The sequence below is a fragment of the Geotrypetes seraphini genome, chromosome 5 (assembly GCF_902459505.1).
Source record: "Geotrypetes seraphini chromosome 5, aGeoSer1.1, whole genome shotgun sequence".
In the NCBI taxonomy this organism is placed as follows: domain Eukaryota; kingdom Metazoa; phylum Chordata; class Amphibia; order Gymnophiona; family Dermophiidae; genus Geotrypetes; species Geotrypetes seraphini.
The window spans coordinates 200,806,439-200,831,724 of NC_047088.1; the positions used below are offsets into that span (position 1 = coordinate 200,806,439).

Genomic DNA, 25,286 nt, shown 5'->3' on the forward strand with positions numbered 1-25,286 from the left:
CAGGAAGGGCTCTTTTTTGCATGCTGGTCCTCGAGTAGAACAAGGTGCCTATGGTGCACAATCATCAAATGGAATTGTGCACTTTTAAGGAACTGCTGAAGCGCTATTTATTCTGTCAAATGAGAGCAACTCTGAGTCATTGCTCCAATGAATTGATTTGCAGTTCTGTATTTTATGTGAATTTGTATTGTTTGTTTTAATTATACATGTTCATTGTAATCCACCTTGGTATTAGGCAAATAGAAATCATAAACTATAAAGCTTCTAAGTGCAACTGTTACATTTATGTGAATGAATGTCAAGTGTTGGAACCCTTTAAAGTAAGACGTAAACCACCACAAACCCATTTGTATTCTGGCATAATAGGGAAACAGCTTTTATATTAATCATTTTGTTTCTCAGCCAAGTTTATGCTATATTTCAGTTTTTCGCTTGACATAGTAAATTCTTTTGGGGCTCTTGTCTGCAGCATAATCCACACGTGGTCATATCTAATAAAAAATGATTTCTATTTTTCACAATGAGCCACATTGTACACATTGTATGTGGCTTAATAAAACTGAAAAAAAAGAAAGGGATTGGGATTTGTATTGTTTACATGCAGGTACTTCAAGCACATTCTCTATCTGTCCTGGCAGACTCACTATATAATGTATCTGGGGCAGTGGAGGATTAAGTGACTTGCCTAGGGTGCTGAGGCTGTAGCTTTAACCAGTACATCACACTCTCCTCACAAAAACCCACAATCATCTCAGCCTAAGAAAAAAAATACCTTGTTTATTTTGAGCTTCTGTTGTGTCTCCATAACCATTTCTTTACTGAAACCTTGAAATAACTTCTCATCGGAAAAGCATGGCAAATCTTGGCAAAGTTTCACAAGCACAAAGTCTCTTAGCTTCACATAGTTTTCAGATGGATCTTCAGCTGGGATAAATACACACAAAAAAAGATCACAACTGTGTCATATCACAGTATTCTTGCTTTGTCTTACTTTCCCAAACATCCTGATACTTTGTGTAGATATTTCTAACAAAATACATCTTAAATCACAGCATAATCTTCATAATTTATTGTTCATTATAAAAGCAGCAACAAATCTGTTAAGCCATGATCCCAACAGGTTTTAATTTGGAATGCATCAGCAACAGCCTGCAGCTAAATATACAAACAGACCCTAGTAAACAACATTTGTAGATAAATACCACAACTCTGAGGCACCCTTCCTTTATTTGAATCTGAATCTATGACAGCTCTAGCAGCTATATTAATCCTGATAGAAACTGACTTCAATGAAATTTGATACCTTTTATTGGACCCATCTAATAAGCAATTCAAATGGTCTTAAAAGGTTATTTGGATTCATACTGGGTAATTCTTGTTTGTCTAGTAAAAGGTATCACAATTAGAACAGAAAAAAAAAGTTACCCCAAAATTAAATCATGCAAGTCAACAGTTTGTAACAACAATTTTGTATTAGAAAGGGCATGAACCCCAAATTTCTATGAGATGAGCATACCACAGAAATGAAAATTGCAGTGGCATACCTAGAGGGGGGCGGGTGGGGGGCAGTCCGCCCCAGGTGCACGGCTTGGGGGAGTGCACAGCCGGCCAGGTCCAGGTCCTCCTGCCCTTCTTATCCCCCGGCCTGCACCGCTGCAATCTTACCTCCCCCCGCCGACAAGAAGTCTTTCCGACGTCAATTCTGACGTCGGAGAGGACGTTCTGGGCCAGCCAGGCAGTGATTGGCTGGCCCGGAACGTCCTCTCCGACGTCAGAATTGACGTCGGAAAGACTTCTTGTCGGCGGGGAGAGGTAAGATTGCAGGCGCAGACCGGGGGAAAGGAAGGTGAGAGGTGCTTTTTTTTTCTTTTTTTCTGCTTCAGGGAGGGCAGGATGTAGGCAGGCAAGCTGGCTGGCTTTAGCACAGCAGGGAGGGAGGGAAATAGGTAGGCAGACAGGCAGGCTGGCTTTGGGGGTGGACAAAATCTGGAAGGCAGTGGGGGGGGACATAAGGAGGCACTGGGAGCACCATGGACACAGGAAGGAGGCACTGGGGGCACCATGGACACGGGAAGGAGGCTCTGGGGGCACCATGGACACAGGAAGGAGGCTCTGGGGGCACTAAGGACACGGGAAGGAGGCACTGGGGGCACTATGGACACGGGAAGGAGGCACTGGGGAGCACCATGGACATGGAAAGGAGGCACTGGGGGTACCATGGACATGGGAAGGAGGCACTAAGGACATGGGAAGGAAAGAGGGAGGGAATAGAAAGGGACAATTGTTGGGCCTGAGTGCAGAAAGAAAGAAAGGATACACAGTCAATTAATAGATGTCCCCTTTTGATGAAAAAAATAAATGGTCACGTTACCTCTGACTTACTTTCTCTGCAGCAGAGTCGGCAGCCGCGCTGAGGTGCAGGAAGGTCCCGCGATGACTCGTCTGCCGGCTCTGCTCCGAAAGAAGTAAGTTACGTCGGAGAGGGTGGACCTGGCAGACGTAGTCATTGTGAGACTTTGCCACAACTCCCTGCGTCTGCCAGAGCAGAGCCAGCATACGAGTCATTGCGGGACCTTCCAGCATGCGGCTGCTGAGTCCGCTCCAGAGCAAGTACGTCAGAGTGGGGTGGATTGGCAGCCAGCAGCTACAGTCATCGTGGGACCTTGCTACATGAAGGGAGAGAAAGGAGCAGGATTGCTGGAATGGAAGAGTGGTGGAGGGAAAGAAAGGGGGCAGGGTGGTAAGGAAGGGTGGTGCTGATAGAATTGATGTACAGAGAAAGGGGAGAGACATAAGGGGGAAGGATATTGGAGGAAAAGAAAGGGGGCAGATGCTGATTGAAGAGGGGTGGATGGCGAGAGAAAGGGCAGACATTGGATGGTAGTGGGGAGCCTATGCTGGATGGAAGTGCAGATGGGAGAGATAAGGAAGCAAATGCAGGAAGGAAATGGGAGGAGAGAAAGAGAGGAGCAGACGCTGGATGGAAGTGGACAGAGAGAGGAGAAAGTACTAGATGGAAGGGTTGGAAAAAGAGGGTATATGATGGAAGGAGGAGATAAATAAAAGGTGGGCACATGATGGGGAGAAAAAGGATTGAGTTAGGGAAACATTGGAGGGGTGAGGGAAAGAGGTGGCAAGCTTTAGGCAGACAGTAAAAAAGGACATTGATGAGAGGATAGTAAGAACGTAATCTAGACAGATGCAGAAAATAAACTGAAAAGGAAAATGAAGGAAAAAAGGGAAAGGGATTGCAGAGGAAAGGTGTGGGAGAGGGAAGGAGAGGAGAGAGATGCCAGATCAATGGGGGTGAAAGGAGAGATGGAAGGGGAAGGCATACAAGGCATAGAATGAGAGAAGATGCCATATAGGAGAAGAGAGAGGGCAGACAGTGGATGGAAGGAAGAGAGTTACAAGAAGATGAGGAAAGCAGAAACCACAGAAGACAAAGGTAGAAAAAAAAAAATTCTATTTATTTATTGCTTTAGGAGACATATGTCACTGTTTCTTTGGTGCACTGTATGCAGAGTCCAGTTTCTTACTGGTTGAATTTAACCTTTGTCTATGTATTTCTATTTTATCCCCCCTTTTACAAAACTGTGGAGCGTTTTTTAGTGCCAGCCTTGGTGGTAGCAGCTCTGATGCTCAGAATTCTATGAATGTCAGAGCTGTTACCACCGTGGCTAAAATCCACACAACAGTTTTGTAAAAGAGGGAGGGGTTACTTTGTGATTACATATTCCATACTAGGCGAAGGTGTTTTCTGTGTTCTGTGTGTTCGAAAGACATGGTTTTTTTTGTTAGGCTTGACTGCAGGATTGATCTGTACTAGTCTGGCTTGTTTAGCTTTACAATGGGTGTATTGATGTTGTACTGCTCACTGAAGTATGTAAGATGCTGCCTTTTCCTAGGTACTCATGTGGCTTGTTACTAAAAATCAGGTTTTTCGTACAGATGGGGGGGGTCATAAAATGATGGGCCCCGGGTGTCACATATGCTAGGTACGCCACTAGAAAATTGCCTTCAAGTTAAAAAGAAACAAAAACCATACACATATGTGGAGGAACCAATGCCACTGACAAGCGTGGACAGCTAAGGAAGGAGCTCCAAACTGGAACACTGAATCTTTCCCCAAAAACGTTGGAAATAACCTCTAGTGAGGAAAAAAGATGATCACCACATGCAAAAAAATGTGGCAGAGCAGCAATACCAGCAAAAAAGAAATCAGCTGAGGTTAGACTGATGAACAGGGCCAGAGGAGCACTCAAAGTGAGTCATGTGGCATCACGTTTGCTTCCTTGTTGAAGATGGAAAAGTCAGATTCAGATGACCAGTGGCAGAGAGTCTACCCAAGCAATGCAACTGGCATAACAAGAGAGGACACAAGAAGGTGAACTGCAAAGATCAATGCCAAAATTACATCAGCTAAAGGGGATATAAAACAAGTGATGAGCGATATAAGAGCTTATCTGGTAGAGTTTCGAGTAAGAGTAGACAAAATGGAGGAGAGAGATAAAGTACTGATAAAACTAAAGCAGTCCACAAGACTTCCAAAAGATCAACCACAATCCTATTACTAAAACAGAAGATCTTGAAACAAGATAGAAAATAAATATCTCCATCAGGGGATTTCAGAGACTAAAGAATATTGCAGTGCAGTTGCAATGATTCAAAAGATATTAGTGTGGTGGGTTGGGAGTATGGAGAGGGATGGCATCTGGGGCAGTGAAGTGTAAAACTGAATTGACAGGGCCTACAGGGTTCTAGGACCAAGGAGAAACACACTCCTCAGGGGCAATATGGCTTGCCTAAACAACTTTCAGCAGAAAGGGACACTGTTTATTAGTAAACCAGAGCAAACAGAACTTTTCATTGGAATAATCTCAATACCAAGAATGTTTCACAAGTAGAGAATTTAAAGAAGCTACTGCTCTTTTAAAAAGGGAAGTGTGTGCCACAAAATGAATCTTCCCATTTGGATTTTTTTCTCAACAAAACATTAATAGAAAGGTAACAAGCCTGGAAGAGGCTTGGACAATTTTGGAAAAATGCAGGCTTGAGATCCACAAGACAAAAAAGGTGAAACACATGAAGCAGATGTTGGCTTTATTCAGGTGGCAACGCAGAGAAGCAAGCAAACAGCTGGAATCCAGAAGGTAGAGAGGGGCCCCAACAGGAAAAAGTAGTAGACAGAGACAGTCAGACAGTGGTGGAAAAGGTAAAATAATTCTTGAGAGTGGAGAAGTTTCTAAGTGAATGCAATATAGAGCTGTGATCATCTTAAGTTCCAAAGAGATGAAAGACAAAGTTTGGGATTGATTTGGTTGGAGAGAGGTGTTAAGCAAAACTTTATAGTGTTTATGTGGGTAACAGTGATTCGGGATGTATGGTTGGTGGAGTGGGTGAATTGACAGCAAGATTTAAGAGGGTGGGATGGATGAAGAAATATGGATAGTGAAGATTAAGCTGAGTGGGGCCAACTGTAAAGAGAGTAAAAGCTTGAAAGAAAGTTTGGAAGAGGAAACTGATATGGATGAGTCTTAATGGAGTTGGCTCTTACTGCAACAAAGAATGGTGGGGAGTAGATAACGGGATGGGAATAAATAAGAAAATAGAGAAGGAAAGAAGATGGGGAGAGTAAAATGCTTAGGTGTAGAGCTACAGACAGTGGGGGAGGGGTGATAAACCATGTATATTTGCCTTGCATTAGAACCCAGGATATTCACAAAATGCTTAGCATCTACATAGATTAGGGGTGCATATATTTTCCTACCTGGATGATTGGCTGGTCAGGAGCACATTGGAGAACAGAACCAGAGAATCAATGTGCAAAATGTTCCTATGCTGGAGCTACTAGGGTTCATCATAAATTATCCCAAATCCAAATTGTACCTGTGCTAGTAATTGGAACTCATTGAAGCCCTGCTAGAGACAACTCAGGCAAATGTATTCCTTTCACTCCAGAGGATAACAGCTCTCACCTCAGTGGTTCAGGAGGTGTGCCAGAGTCGGCTAATGTTGAGAGTGCTAAGCCACATGGCCTCAACTGTCTATGTAACTCCCCATGGCATGCCTTAATTTGAGGCAGGCTTGGTGAACCTTGGATTTCCAATAATCTACAGCCAAAGGGAATATCCAGGATGTAATAAATGTTGCTGCTCCTCTGTAGGAATCTCTGTCCTGGTAGCTAATTTGCAGAAATTTTGACAAGAAACTACCATTACAAATTCTTCAAGCCCACAAGACAGTTGTGATGGATTTACCCCCTTTGCCTACACTGATGATATTCAACTTCTTCACCCTATCAACACAGCTAACACTAATGACATTCAAGAAATTCTCAAACTGGACAAAATCAGCTTATGGTTTTGAACCAATAGACTCTCATTGAACATAGCAAAATCACGAGGATCCTATCTAAAAACAATGACTCCTTAATTGAACAAATAACTATCGACTCTGCTCCCCTCCAAATTGAGCCCAAACTTAAACTTCTGGGAATCACCTTTGATAAACATCTCACCTACCATGATCAAATTAACTCACTGACCAAAAACTGCTTCCATAAACTCCGCTCAATTCGCTCCATAACTTCTGTCCTAGAACCTACCTTTATCCAAACTCTAATCCATTCACTGATCATCTCACACATAGACTACTGTAACTCATTATACCATGGAATAACACAAAAGGAAACCCGTTGACTGCAACTAATACAAAATACCACAATTAAATTCATCTAAAAAGCCAAAAAATATGACCACGTTACCCCGTTTCTTCGAGAGTCAAACTGGCTACCAGTCTCTCACAGATCAACTTATAAGATCCTCCTTCTAGTCTTCAAAATTAAGACCTCCCACCTGCCTGCCTTTCTAGACAAATATTTCATTCCACACACCCCTGCTAGGGCCCTTAGATCCACTAATCAGAATCTACTGATAGGCCCCTCAATCAAGGACTTATACTAGAAACACCATTTTTTCCATAATCGCACCTTCGCTTTGGAATGCAATGTCACCCTATCTCCGCAGTGAAAATTCTCTAAATAAGTTTAAAACACACCTTAAAACATTTTTATTCAAAGAAGCTTATCAAAATTCCAATTGAGAACCCGAAAAGGGAAAATAAAAACTAACAAATAGAGAAACGCTTTCAGGAAGCGACACTCCCCTTCCCCTCTTGTTTTATCCCTTCCCTCTATCCTTCCTATAATTTTTATTTACACAATGTAATTAAAATCTCCCTCCCCCCCCTGTCCTTCTCGTCTCCAACCTGTCTTAATTTTGTCCTTGTCCTGGCCTCAATCCCCCCTATTTTTATTTCAATTTATTTTTTTAAGCTATTTTAAATATTTTAATTTTTAGTATTGTAAACTAACCAGATACTTGAGATGGTCGGTATATCAAGCTATAAATAAACTTGAAACTACAACCTCAGGTGAGGAGATCATTTAAATGTGCTCCATACCTAGGGTCACTGGTCTGCTCAGACAAAACAGCACCAACTAGAGCTACAAGCTATTTGGAATGCTCTAAAAGCTTTCAGTGCCTGAATAGCAATTAAAATGGACAACCAAGTATGCCAACAAGCTGGGATCCACAGGGATTGCACCTCCTGTGTCAGGAAGCCATCAAGATGTGGAAAATATGTCATCTCACAAGGGATGGCATTCAGAGCCATATATGTGGTGTGGAAAGACAGCTATCTGGCAGACAGAATGAGCTGGGTCATGCAACCTCTTTGCCACTCATCTCAAGTTCCGTCTCTAGCTATATTCAAAGCCAAGCTAAAAGCACACTTTTTCAAGGTTGCTTTCAACTCCTAATTCCCACTCACCATAAAATACCTATGTCTATCTTATCATTCTTTCTGTCTGTCCTAATTAGATTGTAAGCTCTTGTTATCAGGGACTGTCTATTACATGTTAAATGTACAGTGCTGCTTAAGCATTTCAGTGCTTTAGAAATGATAAATAGTAGTAGTAGTAGTAGTAATTTAGGACTGTATTTATAAATGTGTGGGGACTAAATTTGCTGAAGCAACCATGGGTTTATTTAAAGAGCTAAAAAGACAACAGGCACACACACACACATACACAAAACAAGTTCCATAATTTAGAAATATTTTCTCCGGTTTGTTTTAAATCTATTATTTAGTAGCTTCATTGCATGCCCCTTAATCCTAGTATTTTTGGAAAGAGTAAGTAAACAAGTGATTCACATCTACCCTTTCCACTACTCTCCACTCGGCATTTTGTAAACATTTATCATTGTCTCCCCGAGCTGTTCCTTCTCCCTAGCCGCTTTAGTCTTTCATCATAGGGAAGTCATCCCATCCCTTTTATCATTTTCATTGCCCTTCTCAGTACCTTTTCTAATTCCTTGTATATATTTTTTTAGATATGATGACCAGAATTGCTGTACCCTAGACCAATACAAAGGCATTATAACATTTTCATCTTTGTTTTCCATTCCTTTCCTTATAATTCCTAACATTCTATTTGCTTTCTTTGCCGCCACTGCACACTAAGCTGAGGGTTTCAACATATCCTCAACAATGACACCTAGATCCTTTTCCTGGGCAGTGACTCCTAATGTGGAACCCTGCATCATGTGGCTAAAGTTCAAGTTCTTCTTTCTCACATGCATCACTTTGCACTTGCTCAAATTAAATGTCATCTGCCATTTTTATGCCCAATCTCCCAGTCTCAGAAAGTTAGAGACCACTGACGTATCCCATTACGTACTGTATGCTGTGCACATAAGATCCATCAAGAAAAACTTACTTCACTACAAACATTTTCCAACTATCAGGAGAAAAAGTGTCATAAGCTGGAAACTGTACTGCACTGCACTTAAATGTGCATAAGATCCACATTTAGGCATGCCCATTTGTGTTGCTTATTGCCATTGCATAAGTGGATGCACCTAAATGCACACGTACCGATGCCAACATGCTAATGAAAGATTAGGTTCTTAACTTTGCTAATCTTCTTTCTTGTAAATCACACTTTATTCAGGGATGATTAAGTTAATTCCGCATACCTGCCAGAACTTTGTAGGAAGCCTCAAATTTCAGAGACTTCAGCTCCACCCTTCTCACCTCAGCACTGGCTCCTCCTGAAGAGTTAGTTGTAAAGCAGCCAGAAACATCTGTAGAGGTCGTAAAGCAGCCGGGAACACCTGTAGAGGACAAAGGCAAGAGAGGGAGAGGGGTATGGGGGACACTATCTGACAAATAAGTCTAATCTGCTCATATCAAGAAATGTAAAACAGCAACAATTAAACATAATTGAACCTGAACTACAAGAAAACACTGTTATAAGGAAACACAGCCTGCACTGTCAGAAGGAGACACGCTAATGAGGCCCCCCCCCCCCCACACACACACACACCAAAACTGAGTGCCAAACCCGTTCTCATGGCACTGTTATAAAGGCTGGTCAGAAAACAGAAATCCAACTTAGCAGTATTTGGAAAGCCAGACAATCAGCAAATAAGCAAAGCCTAGGGCAGATTTCCAGAATAAAGCGTGGATTTACAAGAAAGAAGATTAGCAAAGGTAAGAACCTAATCTTTCGTTCTTGTACAATCCCACTTTATTCCGGGACGAATGGGACTAACAGAGCAGTCCCAGAGAATCAGGGCAGGACTGATGAGCCTGCTGCCAAAACAAGAGGCACCAAAAGCAGCATCCTGCATAGCCACCACATTGGTCCTGTAAAACTTGGTGAACATATGTAAAGAGGACCAAGTAGTGGCCCTACAAAGCTCTGCCAAAGAGAATGCTGATGACTGTCCAAGAGGACGAGATACCTCTGGTGGAAAGAGCCATCCCTGCAAAAGGGGGCTTGTTTCCGTCCGTAACGGAAGCCGCGGAAACATCCTTATGTATCCATCAGGAAATGGTGGCCTTGGAAATCAGCCTGCCCTTGCGTGCAGTGCAGGGCCCGCCAAATCAAAAAGATGGACCGTGAGACGAAAATTGTTTATAACCTCCAGTTACTGCCACAAGAGCTTCTGCACATCCAAGATCACAATACCCGGTCCTGCTTCCTCGAGCAGAAGGAAGCAAAAGCAGGAAATTGTACTTCCTGATTCACGTGGAAAGCGGTGACCACTTTCGGAAGAAAAGAAAGAACAGCGCTCAAAACCACACCTGAATCTGTAATACTCAGAAAATTAATCCCAGCAGAAAAGAGCCTGGAACTCTGAAACTCAGCGGGTGACGATAAGAGCCACCAGCAATACAACCTGGAATGGAAGATCCATTTGCAATGCCTGCTCCAGAGGCTCATAAAGTGGACAAGTCAGAGAGTGGAGAACCAGGTTGAGATTCCAAGTTGGAAATGGAAGGTGCTGCGGAGGTCGAAGCCTCAGAATGTCCTGCAGAAACGGATGACATCCGGATGAGCTACAAATAAGTCCCTCAGCAAAGAAGGGCCCACACAAGAAAAACTGGAAATCCGCACCTAGAGAAAAGCCACATCTAGGCCTTTCATCAGGCCATCATGCAGAAACTCCAGGATACAAGAAAGCGACAAAACAGATGGGACACCTGTCTCAGGGCGCATCACGCCTGATAACATCTCCAAGCATTCATATAGGAATCCACTGCAAAGGTCTTGTTGCCATGAAGCAACATGGCAGCCACCACCTAAGAGTAGCCCCTGCCAGGTAAATTTGCATGCTTAAGAGCCAGACCAGAAAACCAAAGAGGTCCGGATCCTGCAGCACCAGCAGGCCCTGCATGAGGAGGCAAAGGTGACAAGGGAGCTTGAGCCCCTGATCCCGATGGAGTTGAACCAGATAAGCATACGACGGGTGCCTCAGCAAATGGGGTGACAAGGAATACAGGACCTTTGTGGGTCACTATTTGATGCAACAAACTATCTATCATGGGCCACATAGGAAAGACAGAGAGACCTTCCCGTTGCCAGAGCTGATCCAGAGCATCCAGGCCTACACTACTGGGCTTGCGATGTCGACCGAGCAGCGTACTGGCTGGCCGCAGGTGCTATGAGGATGAACGTAGGACATCCCTGCTTTGCCACTATGCCATCAAATGCTTTGTGAGAGAGGGACCATACAAAGTCTGACAACTGAGAAAAGCCGCCTACACAGTGTCAACTCTAGCCACGGGCACAGCACAGTTTGCCATTAGATGGCTCTTTACCCAAAGGAAGAGAAGCTGAGCTTCCATGCTTAAGCAGGCACTCTGGGTGCCCCCCTGCCAGGTGATGTAAACCAGCAGTGTCCTAGAAGACTTGGACGGCTCGAGGAGAGAGTCAACCTTCAAAGAAAAGGAGAGCCAGTGGAAGCGTTTGAAGTTCCAGGCGAGTGAGCGACCACATGCACTCTGAGGGATCCCACTGGCCTTGAACAGGGATGGTCCTACACCCTGCCACCCCCTCCCCCCCCCAAGCCTTGAAAACTCGCATCCAGTGCCAGAATCACCCATTTTGAAATCCGGAGGGGGAAGACTCCTGAAGAGTGAGAGAGATCGCAGCCACCAGTCAAGATTATGCCGTGCCACGGACGTCCAGAGCAGGATTGCACGAAATGAGTCCCGTTGCGGACTCCAGCATGAAACAGAGCAGTCTGCAGTGTATGCAAATGGATCTGGTCCAAGGGACCACATTGATCATCACCATCAAGGTCCCCAGAACCCAGAGGCACTGCCAGGATGTTGGGACAAGAGTGATCCAAAGGCCTCTGAGGACTAGTGGGAGCTTCTCCTAATGGAAAATGGGCAGGAACACTGTGTTCTGGCCCACGTGAAAGCAAATTCCTCTGTACTCCAAATCCTGTGTCGGCATGAGGTCGAACACCCTGCACAGGTGCTGCAGCAACTGCACAATCAGAAGAACATCCTGACTCCCCTCGGGCTCTGCAGGGGAGCCATGATCAAACAGATGGCCAGAGATGGGTGAACCAAACTACCCAGGGTGCAAAGATGTGCTGCCACCACCACCATCACTATGATGAAGGACCTGAGTATTGTTGCCAACCCAAAGGGCAGTTCTGCAAACTGGAAACATTGCTCCAGGACATGGAACCTCTGATACTTCCAGTTATCCGAAAAAGATGGGACCATGAAGACACACCTCTGTCAGAACCAGGGAGGCTAGAAACTCTCCCGGAGCCCTCAAGGCGAACACAGAGTGCACAGTCTCCATACAGAAGTGAGGCACTCGCTGTGCCGTATTGACTGCTTGGAGGACCAGAAATCGGTCTGCAAGCATCGGAACTGCTCTTTGGAATGAGAAAGTATAATGAACATCTCCCAGATCCCAAGTCTTGCTCAGGAAAGGGCTCTATTGTCACAAAAGCCAGGCATGGTTCCTGGTCCTGCTTCTTTGGTGGCGGCCGGTTGACCTGGTTCTGCAGACTGAACTTATTATCAAGCCGCCTCAGAGTCTTTTCTATCTCTTAAAGTTGTTTTAGTTTATTTTTTATCTTCTTTCATTATTTCTATTTCTTTGATTTTTGATCTTAGAAATGTATTACATATTTTTATTTTAATCAGGTACTTTAGCTAGATTATGAGCCTTCGGGACAGATAGGGTAGTTTTTATCAAGTACCTAATTTCATTTTAGTTTGATACATTGTAAACCGCTTAGGTCAGTAAAATGCAGGAATGGTATATCGAATCGTAAATAAACAAACATAAATAAACATAAATCTGCTGGGTCCTGCACCCAAGCTGCCTTCTTGGTGCAGCCTGTTAGGGAATCCAGGAAATATTCGGGTAGAGGACAAAGTCTAGTTTGTAGCCATCTCGGAAGTCCCTCCAAGACCCAACAGTAGGAGATAAGGGCTGGAAAAATCTGCACACAGTGGGATCCTCCCCCAGATCCGGGGCCCCACTCAGATCCTGATCCTGGAGATCCACTAGGGCTGCCACATCTCCAGCAGCTGTGATGTCCACCTGCACAAGCAGAGGTATGGAATCGGGATTAACCACAGTCACGAGCGGCTTACCAACTGGGACTCCAGAAGGGAGGCAAAAGAAAAGGCCCAGGTCCACAGGAGAAGGGGTCCCAGTGGTGGGCAATCACACCTGTGGTAGGGAGACAAGCAGAGATTTCTGAGGCAAAAAGAAGCTGGATACAGTATACTCAGAAAGTCAGAGAAAAACCCCTTCTCCGGGCATAAATAATGGGAAGACCCTCTGCAGGTTCCGAGCAAATGCCACCTCTTCTCCCCCTCCCCCCTCCCTGGCAAAATATGGCAGTGCACCAAACAGCCATCCACCACAAATAAGGCATGAATCCATGAAATCCTGCCCTGGAAAGCCCATCAAAGTGGTTTTCTTGCAAAAATAAAGCTTGCAAATGCTAAAAATAACTTTAAATCTAAACTGGGAAAATCCAAGATAGCCAACCACGGGTGCCAATTTTAACTAAAAAAAAAAAAAAGCCCAGAAAAATTACCAGAAGCCCTTAAAAACAGCGATTTTAGGAAGGAAAACTGTTCAGGAGGGGCCAGTGCTGAGGTGAGAGGGGTGGAGCTAATGTCTCTGAAATTTGAGGCTTCCAATAAAGTCCTGGTGGGTATATGGAATTAAGCCAATCATCCCGGAATAAAGTGGGATCATACAAGAATATTCTGTAATGGCATCTGGATACTCAGATTCTAGAATTAATGTTCAGTTCACAGCATCAAGGTACCTAAATTGCGGCACCCATGTTTGTACATATGTAAAATGTGTGCATATAGATAGGCCTTTGACAACAGATGCTATCATTTCATGCAAAATGTGGCTTTTATACATTTGTAGCTTAATATGCATACTAGCAAATCCTCTCATGTCAAAGATGTTCCATTGTCTGGATCTTGCCATGTCTAAGTGGAACTGACATTTCAGCTATTCTGCTGTGGCTTTCTTCAAGGCCCCCTCACTCAGACACAGCAAGACCAAGACAACTACAACAATCATGGTATCAGCTTTGGAAGCCTAAGCGAACAAGTTCCTTCAGCACCACAAGAGAAAGATGAAGGAGTTAAAAGCTCTAAATTAATGGAAAAGGTCACCGTGCATGCATTAAATTAGAAAGTCTGAATGGTACAAAATCTGCAGAAAGAATATAATTTTTATCTCCAAGTTCCAAAGTATAGAACGGTAACCCACACAACCCACACTACAGGGCTGATCAGAACATAAAATGTGGAGCCATGAAACTTACAAGTTATCCAATGCTTGTTTTGACACTTTGGGCTTATTTTACAAAACCGCACTAGCGGCTGCAGCACGGTAACGGCCCCGAAGCCCATAGAGATTTAAAGGGCTTTGGGGCTGTTGCCGTGCGGCTTTGTAAAACAGGCCCTTTGTGTTTCATATCATATCATATAAATTGTAAATTTCTTCTTGGTTGGGCTGAAAACTTTTCAGCAGCCTCTCGTAACCATTAATGAAAAGTTTCCCCACGGTGCTTGCACCATTACACTCAAAAAGCTGAGCTGTTTTTATTTATTTATTTATTTTTAGACAATGGTGCAAGCAATGTGATTTTTTGGAGAAGAGGCACAGATTTCTGGTCAAGATGTTTTAAAAAGGCAAGATACAGTTGTACAAGGGTAAATCAAAAAGTAAAGGCAAAATACATTTAATGGCTTTAATAAAATTAACTGAGCAATTAACATATCACTTTGCCACAAAGTCCCTATGCAAGATGATGCATTTGTTATATTGTGTAACTAGTTTCTGCACTGTTACAGAGAAGAAGGTTTTCGGCTATTCCTGAAGCCAGGTGAGCACCACTTCCTTTACTCCATCATACTTTGTCTTTTGCTTTCCGGGTCACAGTGCTGCACCCATGTCTCATTGCAAGTGACAATTCTTTCTAGAATACTCAGATCTTCTTCATACCATCTCAGGAACTGGGTTTCAACATCCACATGCTGTTGCTTGTGCAGATCAGTAAGCTGGTTGGGAACCATCATGTACAGACTTTCCTGTATCCCAAGTCATCATGCATTATGGCAAATGAAGATCCATAGCGGATATCCAAATTTGCAGCCAATTGAGACGCAATTATCCATCTGTCTTCTCTAATCAAGGCATCAACCCTGTCAATGTGATCTTGTGTGCATAATGCGAACAGAATGACCTTCATCAGTTACACCTGCTCTTCCCGCTTTAAATCTTTTTACCCACTCATAAACCTTTCATTGATTCATGGTGCTATGTCCATATTGAGTCAATATCCGATGGTGAATTTCCACAGGTTTTTCTCTCTCTGCCCAAAGAAAGTGCACTACTGCATGTTGTTCTTTGATGGTGCAATCTCGCAGCTGCTACACAACTAAAGGACGAGCGCTGCACTGTGCTTGGATGAACTATCCAACAAGCAATGTGCAAGTACATATGCTGCATTTTGCTAGATCTATTCTGGTTATCACGTAATTTAACAAGTGCCTTTAATTTTTGATTCACCTTCATATATGTCCCTACCACTGAAGTCCAGAGGGAACTTCCCAACATTAGAAAGATATATGACTCTTTAGTTGGAGGCATTTCAGTAAGTCTGCCTGAATAATCTGTAAAATACAGAATGAAAGTATGGTTGACCACCTCATCTTTATCTGCACAGAATATTAATATTAATTCCCAATACATGCAGTCTTATCCACTAGAACTGCAGGGTTTAGCATCACCAATGATATAATACTTAGGCCAGTAGAGGGAAAGAGGGCACTTAAGCCTGGCTCTTTTGCTACAGAGAGTTATTTGCAAGAGAAAACAGAGGAATGGCTCAAGAAGTGCTTTCATTACCCTTAAAAACAGCAAAAAATGAAGTCACAGTGCAGAATCTTGACAAATCTTCCCATCTACTCCATCCCCAAAAAGAAAATCTACCCATCTACTCCACCTTCCAAAAAAGAAAGAAAAAAACTCACAGAAACTAATATTTCCATTTTTAATTTCTAGTGATAAAAATTGGACTTAAAAAACTGGGCTGCAAGGGAAGCATCATGTCAGCAAAAGATATGATCAGTCTACTACAACTATCAGCCAAGGGGGAAAATAAAACAACAAAGGTACCATTATACAAATGTTGAAAACATGAGTTTTCAGGTTGAATGTGTGCCAAAAATTTGCCATTATACCAGGCATACCTAACGGATGTAGCGGTATACAAGAAATAAATTACACTACATTACATTACATATGAAAACCCACTGCTTTTCTGTCAAGCAGTCATTGTGTTTCTCAATCTGCTGGTGGATTATTACCACACTGGTATTAATTTTCATATAGGCTAGATTTGAAACAAACAACATTTAAATCATACAAACAGAAACAACAAAACACAACTCCTCCATTAAACATACTATATATTACTAAATTCTCAATGTTTACTACTGTCTTAGAACAAGACCTCATGTTCCCATTCAAAATGGTTCTTTAAGTTTCAAATCTTATACATTGCCCTTCAGAGAGTAGCGTTACACTAATAATCTATAATAAGTAACATCCCAGGAAGCCTTTCCTTCCTATCCAAATTAACACCAGAACTTACTTCTTCACAGTTCTCCATATATCCTTCCTACAGCAAGGCTCCCACTGCTTTTACCAGTGCCTATATACCTCCTTTAACCCTTTTTCTTGCTCTCTTCCTCCACTTTCTACAGAGAATACAGTGCGCATAGCCTTCTTCAAAGTCCAATCAATGTCTCCCTTAGGTTTCATTATTTGAGCCAAATATGAGTCTACCACAGAATGCCATATTACCCTCGTCCATTTTGCCAGTTGAGGCACTCACTCTTGCAAAACCTGAAATGCTTCAACACATACATAATTAAGTCTCTTAACATTAATTTCATGTAAAAATGCTTAGTTGTATAATCAGAAAATATATAAACAGGCTGGTGTCTGGCAATTTTGATTTTTTATTAAAACAGTTATCTGGAATCAGATGGTGCAAGACAAGAGGCCTTGCCTTCTTTTTACAAAACGACTGAAAACAATGTATGTAACAAATTCTGGATATATTCCTTCCAATGCCATTCTTAATCCTTAATTAGCAAAGGACTATTTTTTCAAGTATTTTTTCCTGCTAACAGATTTCTAAATTCACAGGCAGCGTAAGTAGCTTGAGATACATATTCATTCTCACAATCACTTTTTAAATGTATAGAAAGCAGTATGTTTTAAAGGTAAGAGTTTCAGAGCTCATTTACTGGCCCTAATCTCAAATGAGCCACTAATTATATCACACAGATCAACTCCAGAGGGAAGCTTTACACCAGGGCTGCCCAAGTCCAGTCCTCGAGATCTACTGGCAGGCCAGGTTTTCTGGATATCCACAATGAATATGCATGAGAGAGATTTGCCTGCACTGCCTTCTTGGTATGCAAATCTTTCTCATGCATGTTCATTGTGGATATCCTGAAAACCTGGCCTGCCAGTAGATCTCGAGGACCAGACTTGGGCAGTCCTGCTTTACACGATGAAAGTTTATACAGCAAGCGCTGGCAGTAAATTTGAAGACTGAGATCATGCCAACATATCCTGGCTTAGGAGTGATGTTCATTACTATTATGGTAAACACAAAACTAACCCATTTGGAGATGTTGTACCGATGTCGATGCCCTGGTCACAGAAAGTTGAATGTCAGGTTCCGAGGCCCCTGCCATGCTCAATGTCAGTGCTGATGTGGTACCAAAATGTTTTTTGAATTGAAGTTTGCGAGCTTTGAGTGACTTCTTTTGCATACAGATATATAGGACACAATTAAGGACTCAGACAATAGATGCACCACCTATGCAGGCCAGAGCCTGAAATGGTCTGATTACATTGACAGCATTTCTTAAAGCCACTCAGTACCACCTTTGACATGGAGAGGAAAACGATTGATGCAAAATCAAAGGGCTCAATGGCTCGGGGAGCTTAAGTAAACAGTATCCTGAAAATGATCAATGATCCTGGGAAGAAAAAAAAGGTTCAAAGTGGCCCTAAGGCCAAAACTGAAAAAAGTTGACAAAATTAAAACAAAATCAGTAGGAATACAAGAACAAGTTAAACATAATTATGACAAAAACTACAAAAATTAAAGATGGGAAGGAACTAAAAAATTGAAAAGTTAGACATACTGAAGAGAACACTGAAAGGCACAGCTTCTTCACTCCTCAAAAAACAAAGAACCGCAGGTCCCATGAGCTGACCCTGGGTGGAAAGGCACCAGTATGTGTGTGGTACGGGCACTGTCTTAAAAAATTTGACGTGACAGTGCACTTGGTGGTGTCCATACTGGGTTCCATGGATGACATCACCCACATGCAAGAATATTATTTCTTCTCAGTATCTAAATGAATCTGAGCAACATTAACAGTCTCAATCACAGATTAGAGTTTCAAACGTATTTGCTCTTTGCAACTAGACAAAAACCAGAAGAGGCAGATGAGATGTCCAAAAACAACCAGTTACTTTATTGAAACAAATAACCAGATGCTACAAAAGTCATAGACTTGTGACTTTCACAGAAAGACTTGTTATATACGATGGATATCAAAACATAGACTTTTATAGCATTTGGTTATTTGTTTCAATAAAGTAACTATTTGGTTGATTTTGGACATCTCATCTGTCTCTTCTGGTTTGTGTGTATTGCTATATTTTTGAGGCAGATAGCTTCTTTCTCTGTTTTCCTCTTTGCAACTAGACAATATGGAAGGCCATATTATCTAGCTTATATATCTAATTCTACGAGATCACACATAGTACCTGTAATGTCCATCACCTTGGGAGAGGAAATGTAGTATCTATGAACAGATTCCAAAAGCTGAGCTCCATGGCCTTCTCCTTGGAATGGAGGTAAAATCAGCATCTGGCTACATAACAGGAAAAAATCTTTAGTTTTATCAAAAAACAAACAGGAACAAAGTATTTTTGAAGCTTATGCTGGCACCCCAAAAATGGTAATGCGTGATGAATTTCAGTTAAAAAAATTCTGACCACAAAAATCAAATATTACTTCTGTATTGAAATATATTAATTAAATAAAATTATATTACAGAGCAAAATGTAACACAAATTTGGAGGTCTCTGTGCTCTCTGAATATATTAAGTAGATGCAAGGTATCTTGCTTAAGAACATACTTGTACAACTGATAGCTTTCTTTTGTTAAGTTCCACTGTATAAATTCACATATTTAATCAAAACAGTTTTGCCACATTAAATAATTATTGCAAGCAAACCAGAAAATAACTACATGCAAACCATTTCTTGTCATAACAGGTAATGCAAATCAATTTTTAATTCTATTATATCAATACATATAATTCAACTTACAAAAAGTAAAAATTTATTTTGATTTATTTGCAACAGACTCAATGGAGACTGATGAAATAAATAGCAGTGCATTTACTTATTAAATCAAGAAGGGTTTTTTTCTTCTATTTTTTTTTAAATCACAACTATTATATAAGCAGAACTGGGAACTTCAGCAGCGCTCTCCTCTGAAATAAAAGACAAGGCACGTGTTACACTGCCAATTACCTTACACGTGGCCGGGTTTTGTCTGGGTACACATAGTAATTATAGACTGTCATGTAGCCTACAGTCGCAAAGAGCGTAGCTCCGTCCTTATTATACTTCTCAAATCTGCAGATAAAACAGAGAGCCAAGCAGGTCAATTACAGTCGCGCTCCCATGCAGTGTCCATTTTCTTTTCCATTCTCCGGCTGGATTTTCAGTATCAGCAAGCTACTCTGCGAGGGCCCAACGGCTACACCTGCTATGCTCTGAATGAACAATTCACTTAATTGGTGTGCAGCAACTTGGATAAATCAGACCTCTTTACATCACTTCAGTGCACTTGCCTATTGTAAAGATGAATAGGTGGCAAGTAAAAGAAAACACAGGCAAAGCTCATTTTACTGTTTAAGCCTACATTCAGAGCTCCAACAGACAACGGCATTTAATTCAGCTCTATTCTGAAGGTCTCCCCATGCATAATGAAGGAAAACTCAGAGCTCCAGAAACAATGGCTTTTCTTTCCTGGGAAAAATATCATTATACTGTCCCAAATAATTGGCATGCTACAATTAAAATGAAAGCTTTGTGGAGGTAATAAGGTCTACTGTTGCTTTAGAACTGTACTTACACTAGAAAGTAGTCCCATCTTTCATCGTCCACGTCAATAAAGCTAGCCGTTTCAATAAACCACATCAAGAAGGTCTGAAGCCTTTCATGGTACTCTCGAAAGCCCGGACAGGTCATGTCCGCCTAGGGAAACAGTCACAAAATGTCAGGTGAAGCTCATCTCCAGAGAGCCCCAAGAACACACTTGCACTCTCCTGTGGGAAAAAGTTTTGTCAGGAGAATTCACCAGTGTAACACTGCACATGGAGTGCTAAAGACACAGGCAGCCTCTCACATACAGCATTAAGAGATGTATCTGTATGTTGCAGCTGGGCCAAAGTAGACAGCACCAACCACACAGAATGAAACAATATCAAAGCATCTGGGAAAAAATCCATTTGTGGCTTATAACCACACTATGACCTTAATTTTGTTTTCTTATTACCTTGCAGATCTGATAGGTAATATCTTCCCCAGCTTCCTCATTATGGACAGAATATGTGTGAAGTACTGTTCCAAAGGGCCTGAAATTCACCTCTTTTTCCAGCAAAGAGATAAAGTCATCCATATTAGTACAAAATACAGGAGGAATTATTTCTCGTATTTTGCTTTCAACATCATCTGCCTGAAGTAGAAATAAAAAAATTAAAAAAATTAAAAAGTAAGAATCACAAAAGCAATTTATATGAAGAATGGTCAAACTCAAGTCAATCTGAAGAGTTTAGAGTTCTCCAACCAAAAATACATAAACCAGGCATGAATTTCAAGCCTGAATGTATTACCTAAAAACAAGAAAAATAGGCTACTTATGAGGCTTCTTCACTAAGATTGGAGAGGGAAGTAGATTTAATGAGAAAATGAAAATCACTCTGATCTTTACAACATGGAATAAGTTCACAAACTGACACACATGCACTAATGTGTTTTTCATACAGACCACGGACAAATCTAAGTAAAGGAAACAAGTAGAAACCAATCTCAGACATCCATCTTTTTTGCTCACTAGTGAAAATCAGGTATGTTTGTGAAAGAGACACAATAGCTCTGCAAATAAGGCTGCTGGTTCATGCCACTCATGTAATCCCAAGCCAAAATATATCCATAAAGCATTAATGCCATATAACACATCCCACTTCCATGGCAAAAGAACAGGTGCTACAATGGCAGAGAAACAAACAGTAGAAACAAGGACTAAATAGCAGAAATATGTATCTATACTTATTTTAAAATGATCAAAATATTACTTAATTCTAATTTTCTTCCACAGCTTTCAACATCTTCAATTTGCAAGAGAAAAAAAAGAGACGACAAGACCTTCTAAAGCAAATCATAAGCAGATCTTAGAATTAAGCTTGTTAAACAGGCGCAGTCACTGTTCAGACTGTCAGCTGAGCAGACTTCATATTCCCTTTCAGATTCTAGAAAGGCCACTTGAGTGAATACATTTGCTACTTATCTTTAACCATGAATATTTGATGAAGTTCCACAATAACGTATTACTGCTTCTCACCAGGCAATAAAACTTAATGAATTGGTGTCAACTTAACAAAACCATGCTCCTCAATACAGCCCCTAAAAGCCTGGCATTACATTCAACAAAATGAGCTTGCATTCTATTCAAACTTTTGGGAGGGGGAGAGATTGGGACAATAAGCCCAGGTTTTTACTCAATGGAGTTTGCTACAAGTTCAGCTGTAATGTTTGTATTGTATCTATTTCCACAAGGACTGACACAAGAACACTGTGTGTTAACTTACTAAGCAGCTCTTTCACACCGTGTACATGCATGATGGGTATTAGTTCTAAACTAAGAATCTTGCTACTTAGCATTCAAAACAGGGAAATTAAGATGCTTAGGACAAAATACTCTACAAAAGGCTAATACAACATGCTACTAATTCCTTGTCCTTTCAACCATCATCCCCTAAGTAGAAATAATGCACCTGCAGATGAATAGCACTTTACCATCATTCAGTTACATTCTGAGTTTAGAAAACCCACGCATGGCATGCAGCAAAAACATTTTATTCTCAGTACTGTTGCAGCACCAACATTTATATTTAGCATGCTCTATGTCTACAAAATAAAATATTAGGCAATATAGGTCTACCATCCTGTTTGAGTGTTTCCTTTTTTCTGTTCTTATATCAGTCTCTGCATCTATTTCATGCAAGAAGAGTTGTGATATCTAGTTAAAACATGAATGCAGAGCCGTACTTCCTTTCACGCTTCCTACAAAGCAAATAAATACTTTTCTTGTGAACCATCTACACAAAAAGGAAAACAGTCATTCATCCTCTTTTTCTCTAGAGAGCATAGTATAATCTAGATTCCTCAATGGTTTACATACTAAACAAGATGTGTACTAACCAGAACTATTCACTACCTTTTTCTTCCTGTTCTCTTTGTCAAGGGTTATTCATTCCCACTCAGCAAAAATAAAAAAAATAGATATACAGTTGCAATACATTTGTCAGAGATAATTGGAACACAAAGAGAAAGCAATAACAATGTAACAAATATAGCCCATTTTAAAAACTAAAAATGAATATTACCTTTGTAATTAAAGCAGTTATGTTGTTGCTGTTGGGACTATAAAAGTTTAGGAATATTTTAATAGAAATTTGATAACTAAATTATCTCCATGATTCAAGCCAAAGTGGATACAAACTGGGATCTGCTCCCAATTCAAGTTTATGAACACTATATCCACAGAATGTTGTTTAAGGAAAGGAAGAGCACCCGTTACACTCAACCATCAACTACAGCAGGTGCAGGGAGAAACCCAAAGGAGAACTACAGCCTGGGCTCTCAGCTATGAGAGGTTCATGCCGTGTCTGGCATACTTCCAAGCAGCAGGGGAGCATGCAGGAGGCTGGGGAATGGAAGAAATTAAAAAGCAAAATCTCCAGAAGCTACAAATGGTACCCAATGGCACCAAAGCCTTGGCTCTCACACTGCTTGTGGAGGCAGGTTGAAAAGGAGGTGCTACAGTGATCATGTGACTGACCAACACATATTAACATAATGGAAGCAGCAGACAGGCCCACTTAGATCTATTCTAGATAACAATGTAAGGGGACACAGATGGCTAAGAACAAAAGTTTAAAAGTCACTTACATAATAAGTAAAACTACACCAAAAAACTACAAAGAGGGTGGCGGTGGCAGAGAAGGTAGCGACGTTGAGGAAGCAAGATGTGAGGAGGCCCAAGAGAGAAGTGGCAGCTGATAGTGGCACCACAAATGGACAGTCACAGTAGCAGATCATTGACCTTATGACAGAGCTCAAGAAATGGCAAAGAGGCAGTGAGACAGCAGCTGCTAGGCACGCAGGGTGTGTACGCCATCATGGTGCCACATTCTATTCAGAACCCAATTAACACAGCTGTAGCGCTCAAAACAGGCCACAAAATCCTCCGGGTAAGGCCCCATAATGATGCACTCAAAGTCAGCAGTAGGAGCCCTTGTATGATGGAGCCTTTTTCACAATGACAGGCGTGAGAATGACAACAGCATGACCCGTGATATGGGATCTGCTGTCTACATTTGACAGAAATAGGGCTATACAATACCTGCGCCAGCAGCCTGGACAGGAAGGAAAATCCTCCTTCCTCCCTGGGTGAAAAAGACAAGAATGATGTCACCTGTGGGGCTTCCACACTGGCGAGGAGTGTGCCTAGAATCTTGAAAGAAAAGATATGGAGAAGAGAGTACATAGATATACTGAATTCACCTTATTACTTAGAGAGCAAGAGGAGGAGCCATGCATTGCGAAGGATAGGATTTAAATAGTTAGACAGGGAGAGGAAACTGAAAATCTTCAAGTCAATAAGTAGTTGGATATCGGCATTTCATGTCTTCATGAGTGTGGTGGTTGAAAGGGAACTGAACATGAGCCATACTTGATCAGGTATTCAGACCTATAATCGGAGCTCATAGGCACTGTAGGGGGAGAGTATGGCTCAATTATGATATAAAATTTAGGAAGAACATGGCAGAGAACAGGTCGATTACATTGAAGCATAGGGTGGTGCATCTATGATTAAATGTCTGTGCATAGACCATTCCAGCCTGATAGATACCAATGCCATTATATAGGTCCATCTGGACCCCATCTGGAATACTGTGTACAATTCTGGAGACCACATTACTAAAAAGATGTGCTGAGACTTGAATCGGTCCAGCGAATGGCCACACGGATGGTCACAGGGCTCAGGATCTCCCATATGAGGAACGGCTGAATAAATTGCAGCTCTACTCCCTAGAGGAACACAGGGAGAGGGGAGACATGATCGAAACATTCAAATACCTCACGCGCCGTATCGAGGTGAGGGAGGATATCTTCTTCTTCAAGGAACCCACGTCAACACGAGGGCATCTGTGGAAAATCAGGGGAGGGACATTGCATGGCGACACCAGGAAATATTTCTTCACCAAGAGGGTGGTGGATCGATTGAATGGTCTTCCGATACAGGTAATTGAGGCCAGCAGTGTGCCTGATTTTAAAGCTAAATGGGATCGACAGGTGGGATCTCTTCACAAAGGGAGGTAGGGGAGGGTCATTGGTGTGGGCAGACTTGATGGGCATTGGCCCTTATCTGCCGTCACTTTCTATGTTTCTAAAGCCAGTTACTGTGGCAAGGGGTTAGGTAGCAACCCCCCCATTAGAAGGCAGGGAGGGAGTTTCAGGCAGAGTGGGTTCCCAGCAGGAAGAAGGACCTGTAGATAATTCAACAATGGTCTATGTACATGGAATAATAGCAGATTCAGACATGCTTGTCACATTTGCGGTGAAACCCATCCAGTGTCTCAATGCAGGGCTAGCACAGACAAGACACCCACAGTTGCAAACACCAGCTCGTGCACTGGAAAGTGCTAACACTAACCCCCATCAAACTTGAGGCATTAAAACCATGGTTGAAGCGTTATCCCAAAAGGGATGACATAGAGGGTATATGGCAGGGTGGGGGAGGTTCAGAGGATTTTGAGATACCTTACAAAGGCCCTCTGGGTTTCACTGTAAGGCAATCCAGGAGTGCATTATCTTGTCATGAACACGATTGTGTAGGGAAAAATTCAAAAAGAATTAGCAATGGGTAGGATAGTCGGCCCTTTTGGTCAACCTCCTTTGCACAACATGATTACATCCCTGATCGGAGTAGTTTCAAAGAAGGAGCCGGGAAAATTCTGACTCGTA

At 41.9% G+C, this 25,286-nt stretch overlaps 1 protein-coding gene across 7 annotated transcripts in view; it reads right to left on the reverse strand.

Moving 5' to 3' along the window:
* Positions 1–25,286, reverse strand: part of HAT1 (histone acetyltransferase 1) — a 109,884-nt gene that overhangs the window by 29,537 nt on the left and 55,061 nt on the right. For 4 of the 7 annotated variants that reach the window (XM_033944423.1, XM_033944424.1, XM_033944429.1 and 1 more), the window contains exons 5-10: positions 20,533–20,712; positions 20,110–20,231; positions 19,503–19,607; positions 18,728–18,834; positions 9,042–9,179; positions 773–924 (exon numbers count right to left, since the gene is read on the reverse strand). In XM_033944423.1, the coding sequence (XP_033800314.1) occupies positions 773–924; positions 9,042–9,179; positions 18,728–18,834; positions 19,503–19,607; positions 20,110–20,231; positions 20,533–20,712 (804 nt within the window). The remainder of the gene's footprint in view (positions 1–772; positions 925–9,041; positions 9,180–18,727; positions 18,835–19,502; positions 19,608–20,109; positions 20,232–20,532; positions 20,713–25,286) is intronic. The other 3 variants (XM_033944425.1, XM_033944426.1, XM_033944427.1) reach the window with 3 other exon arrangements.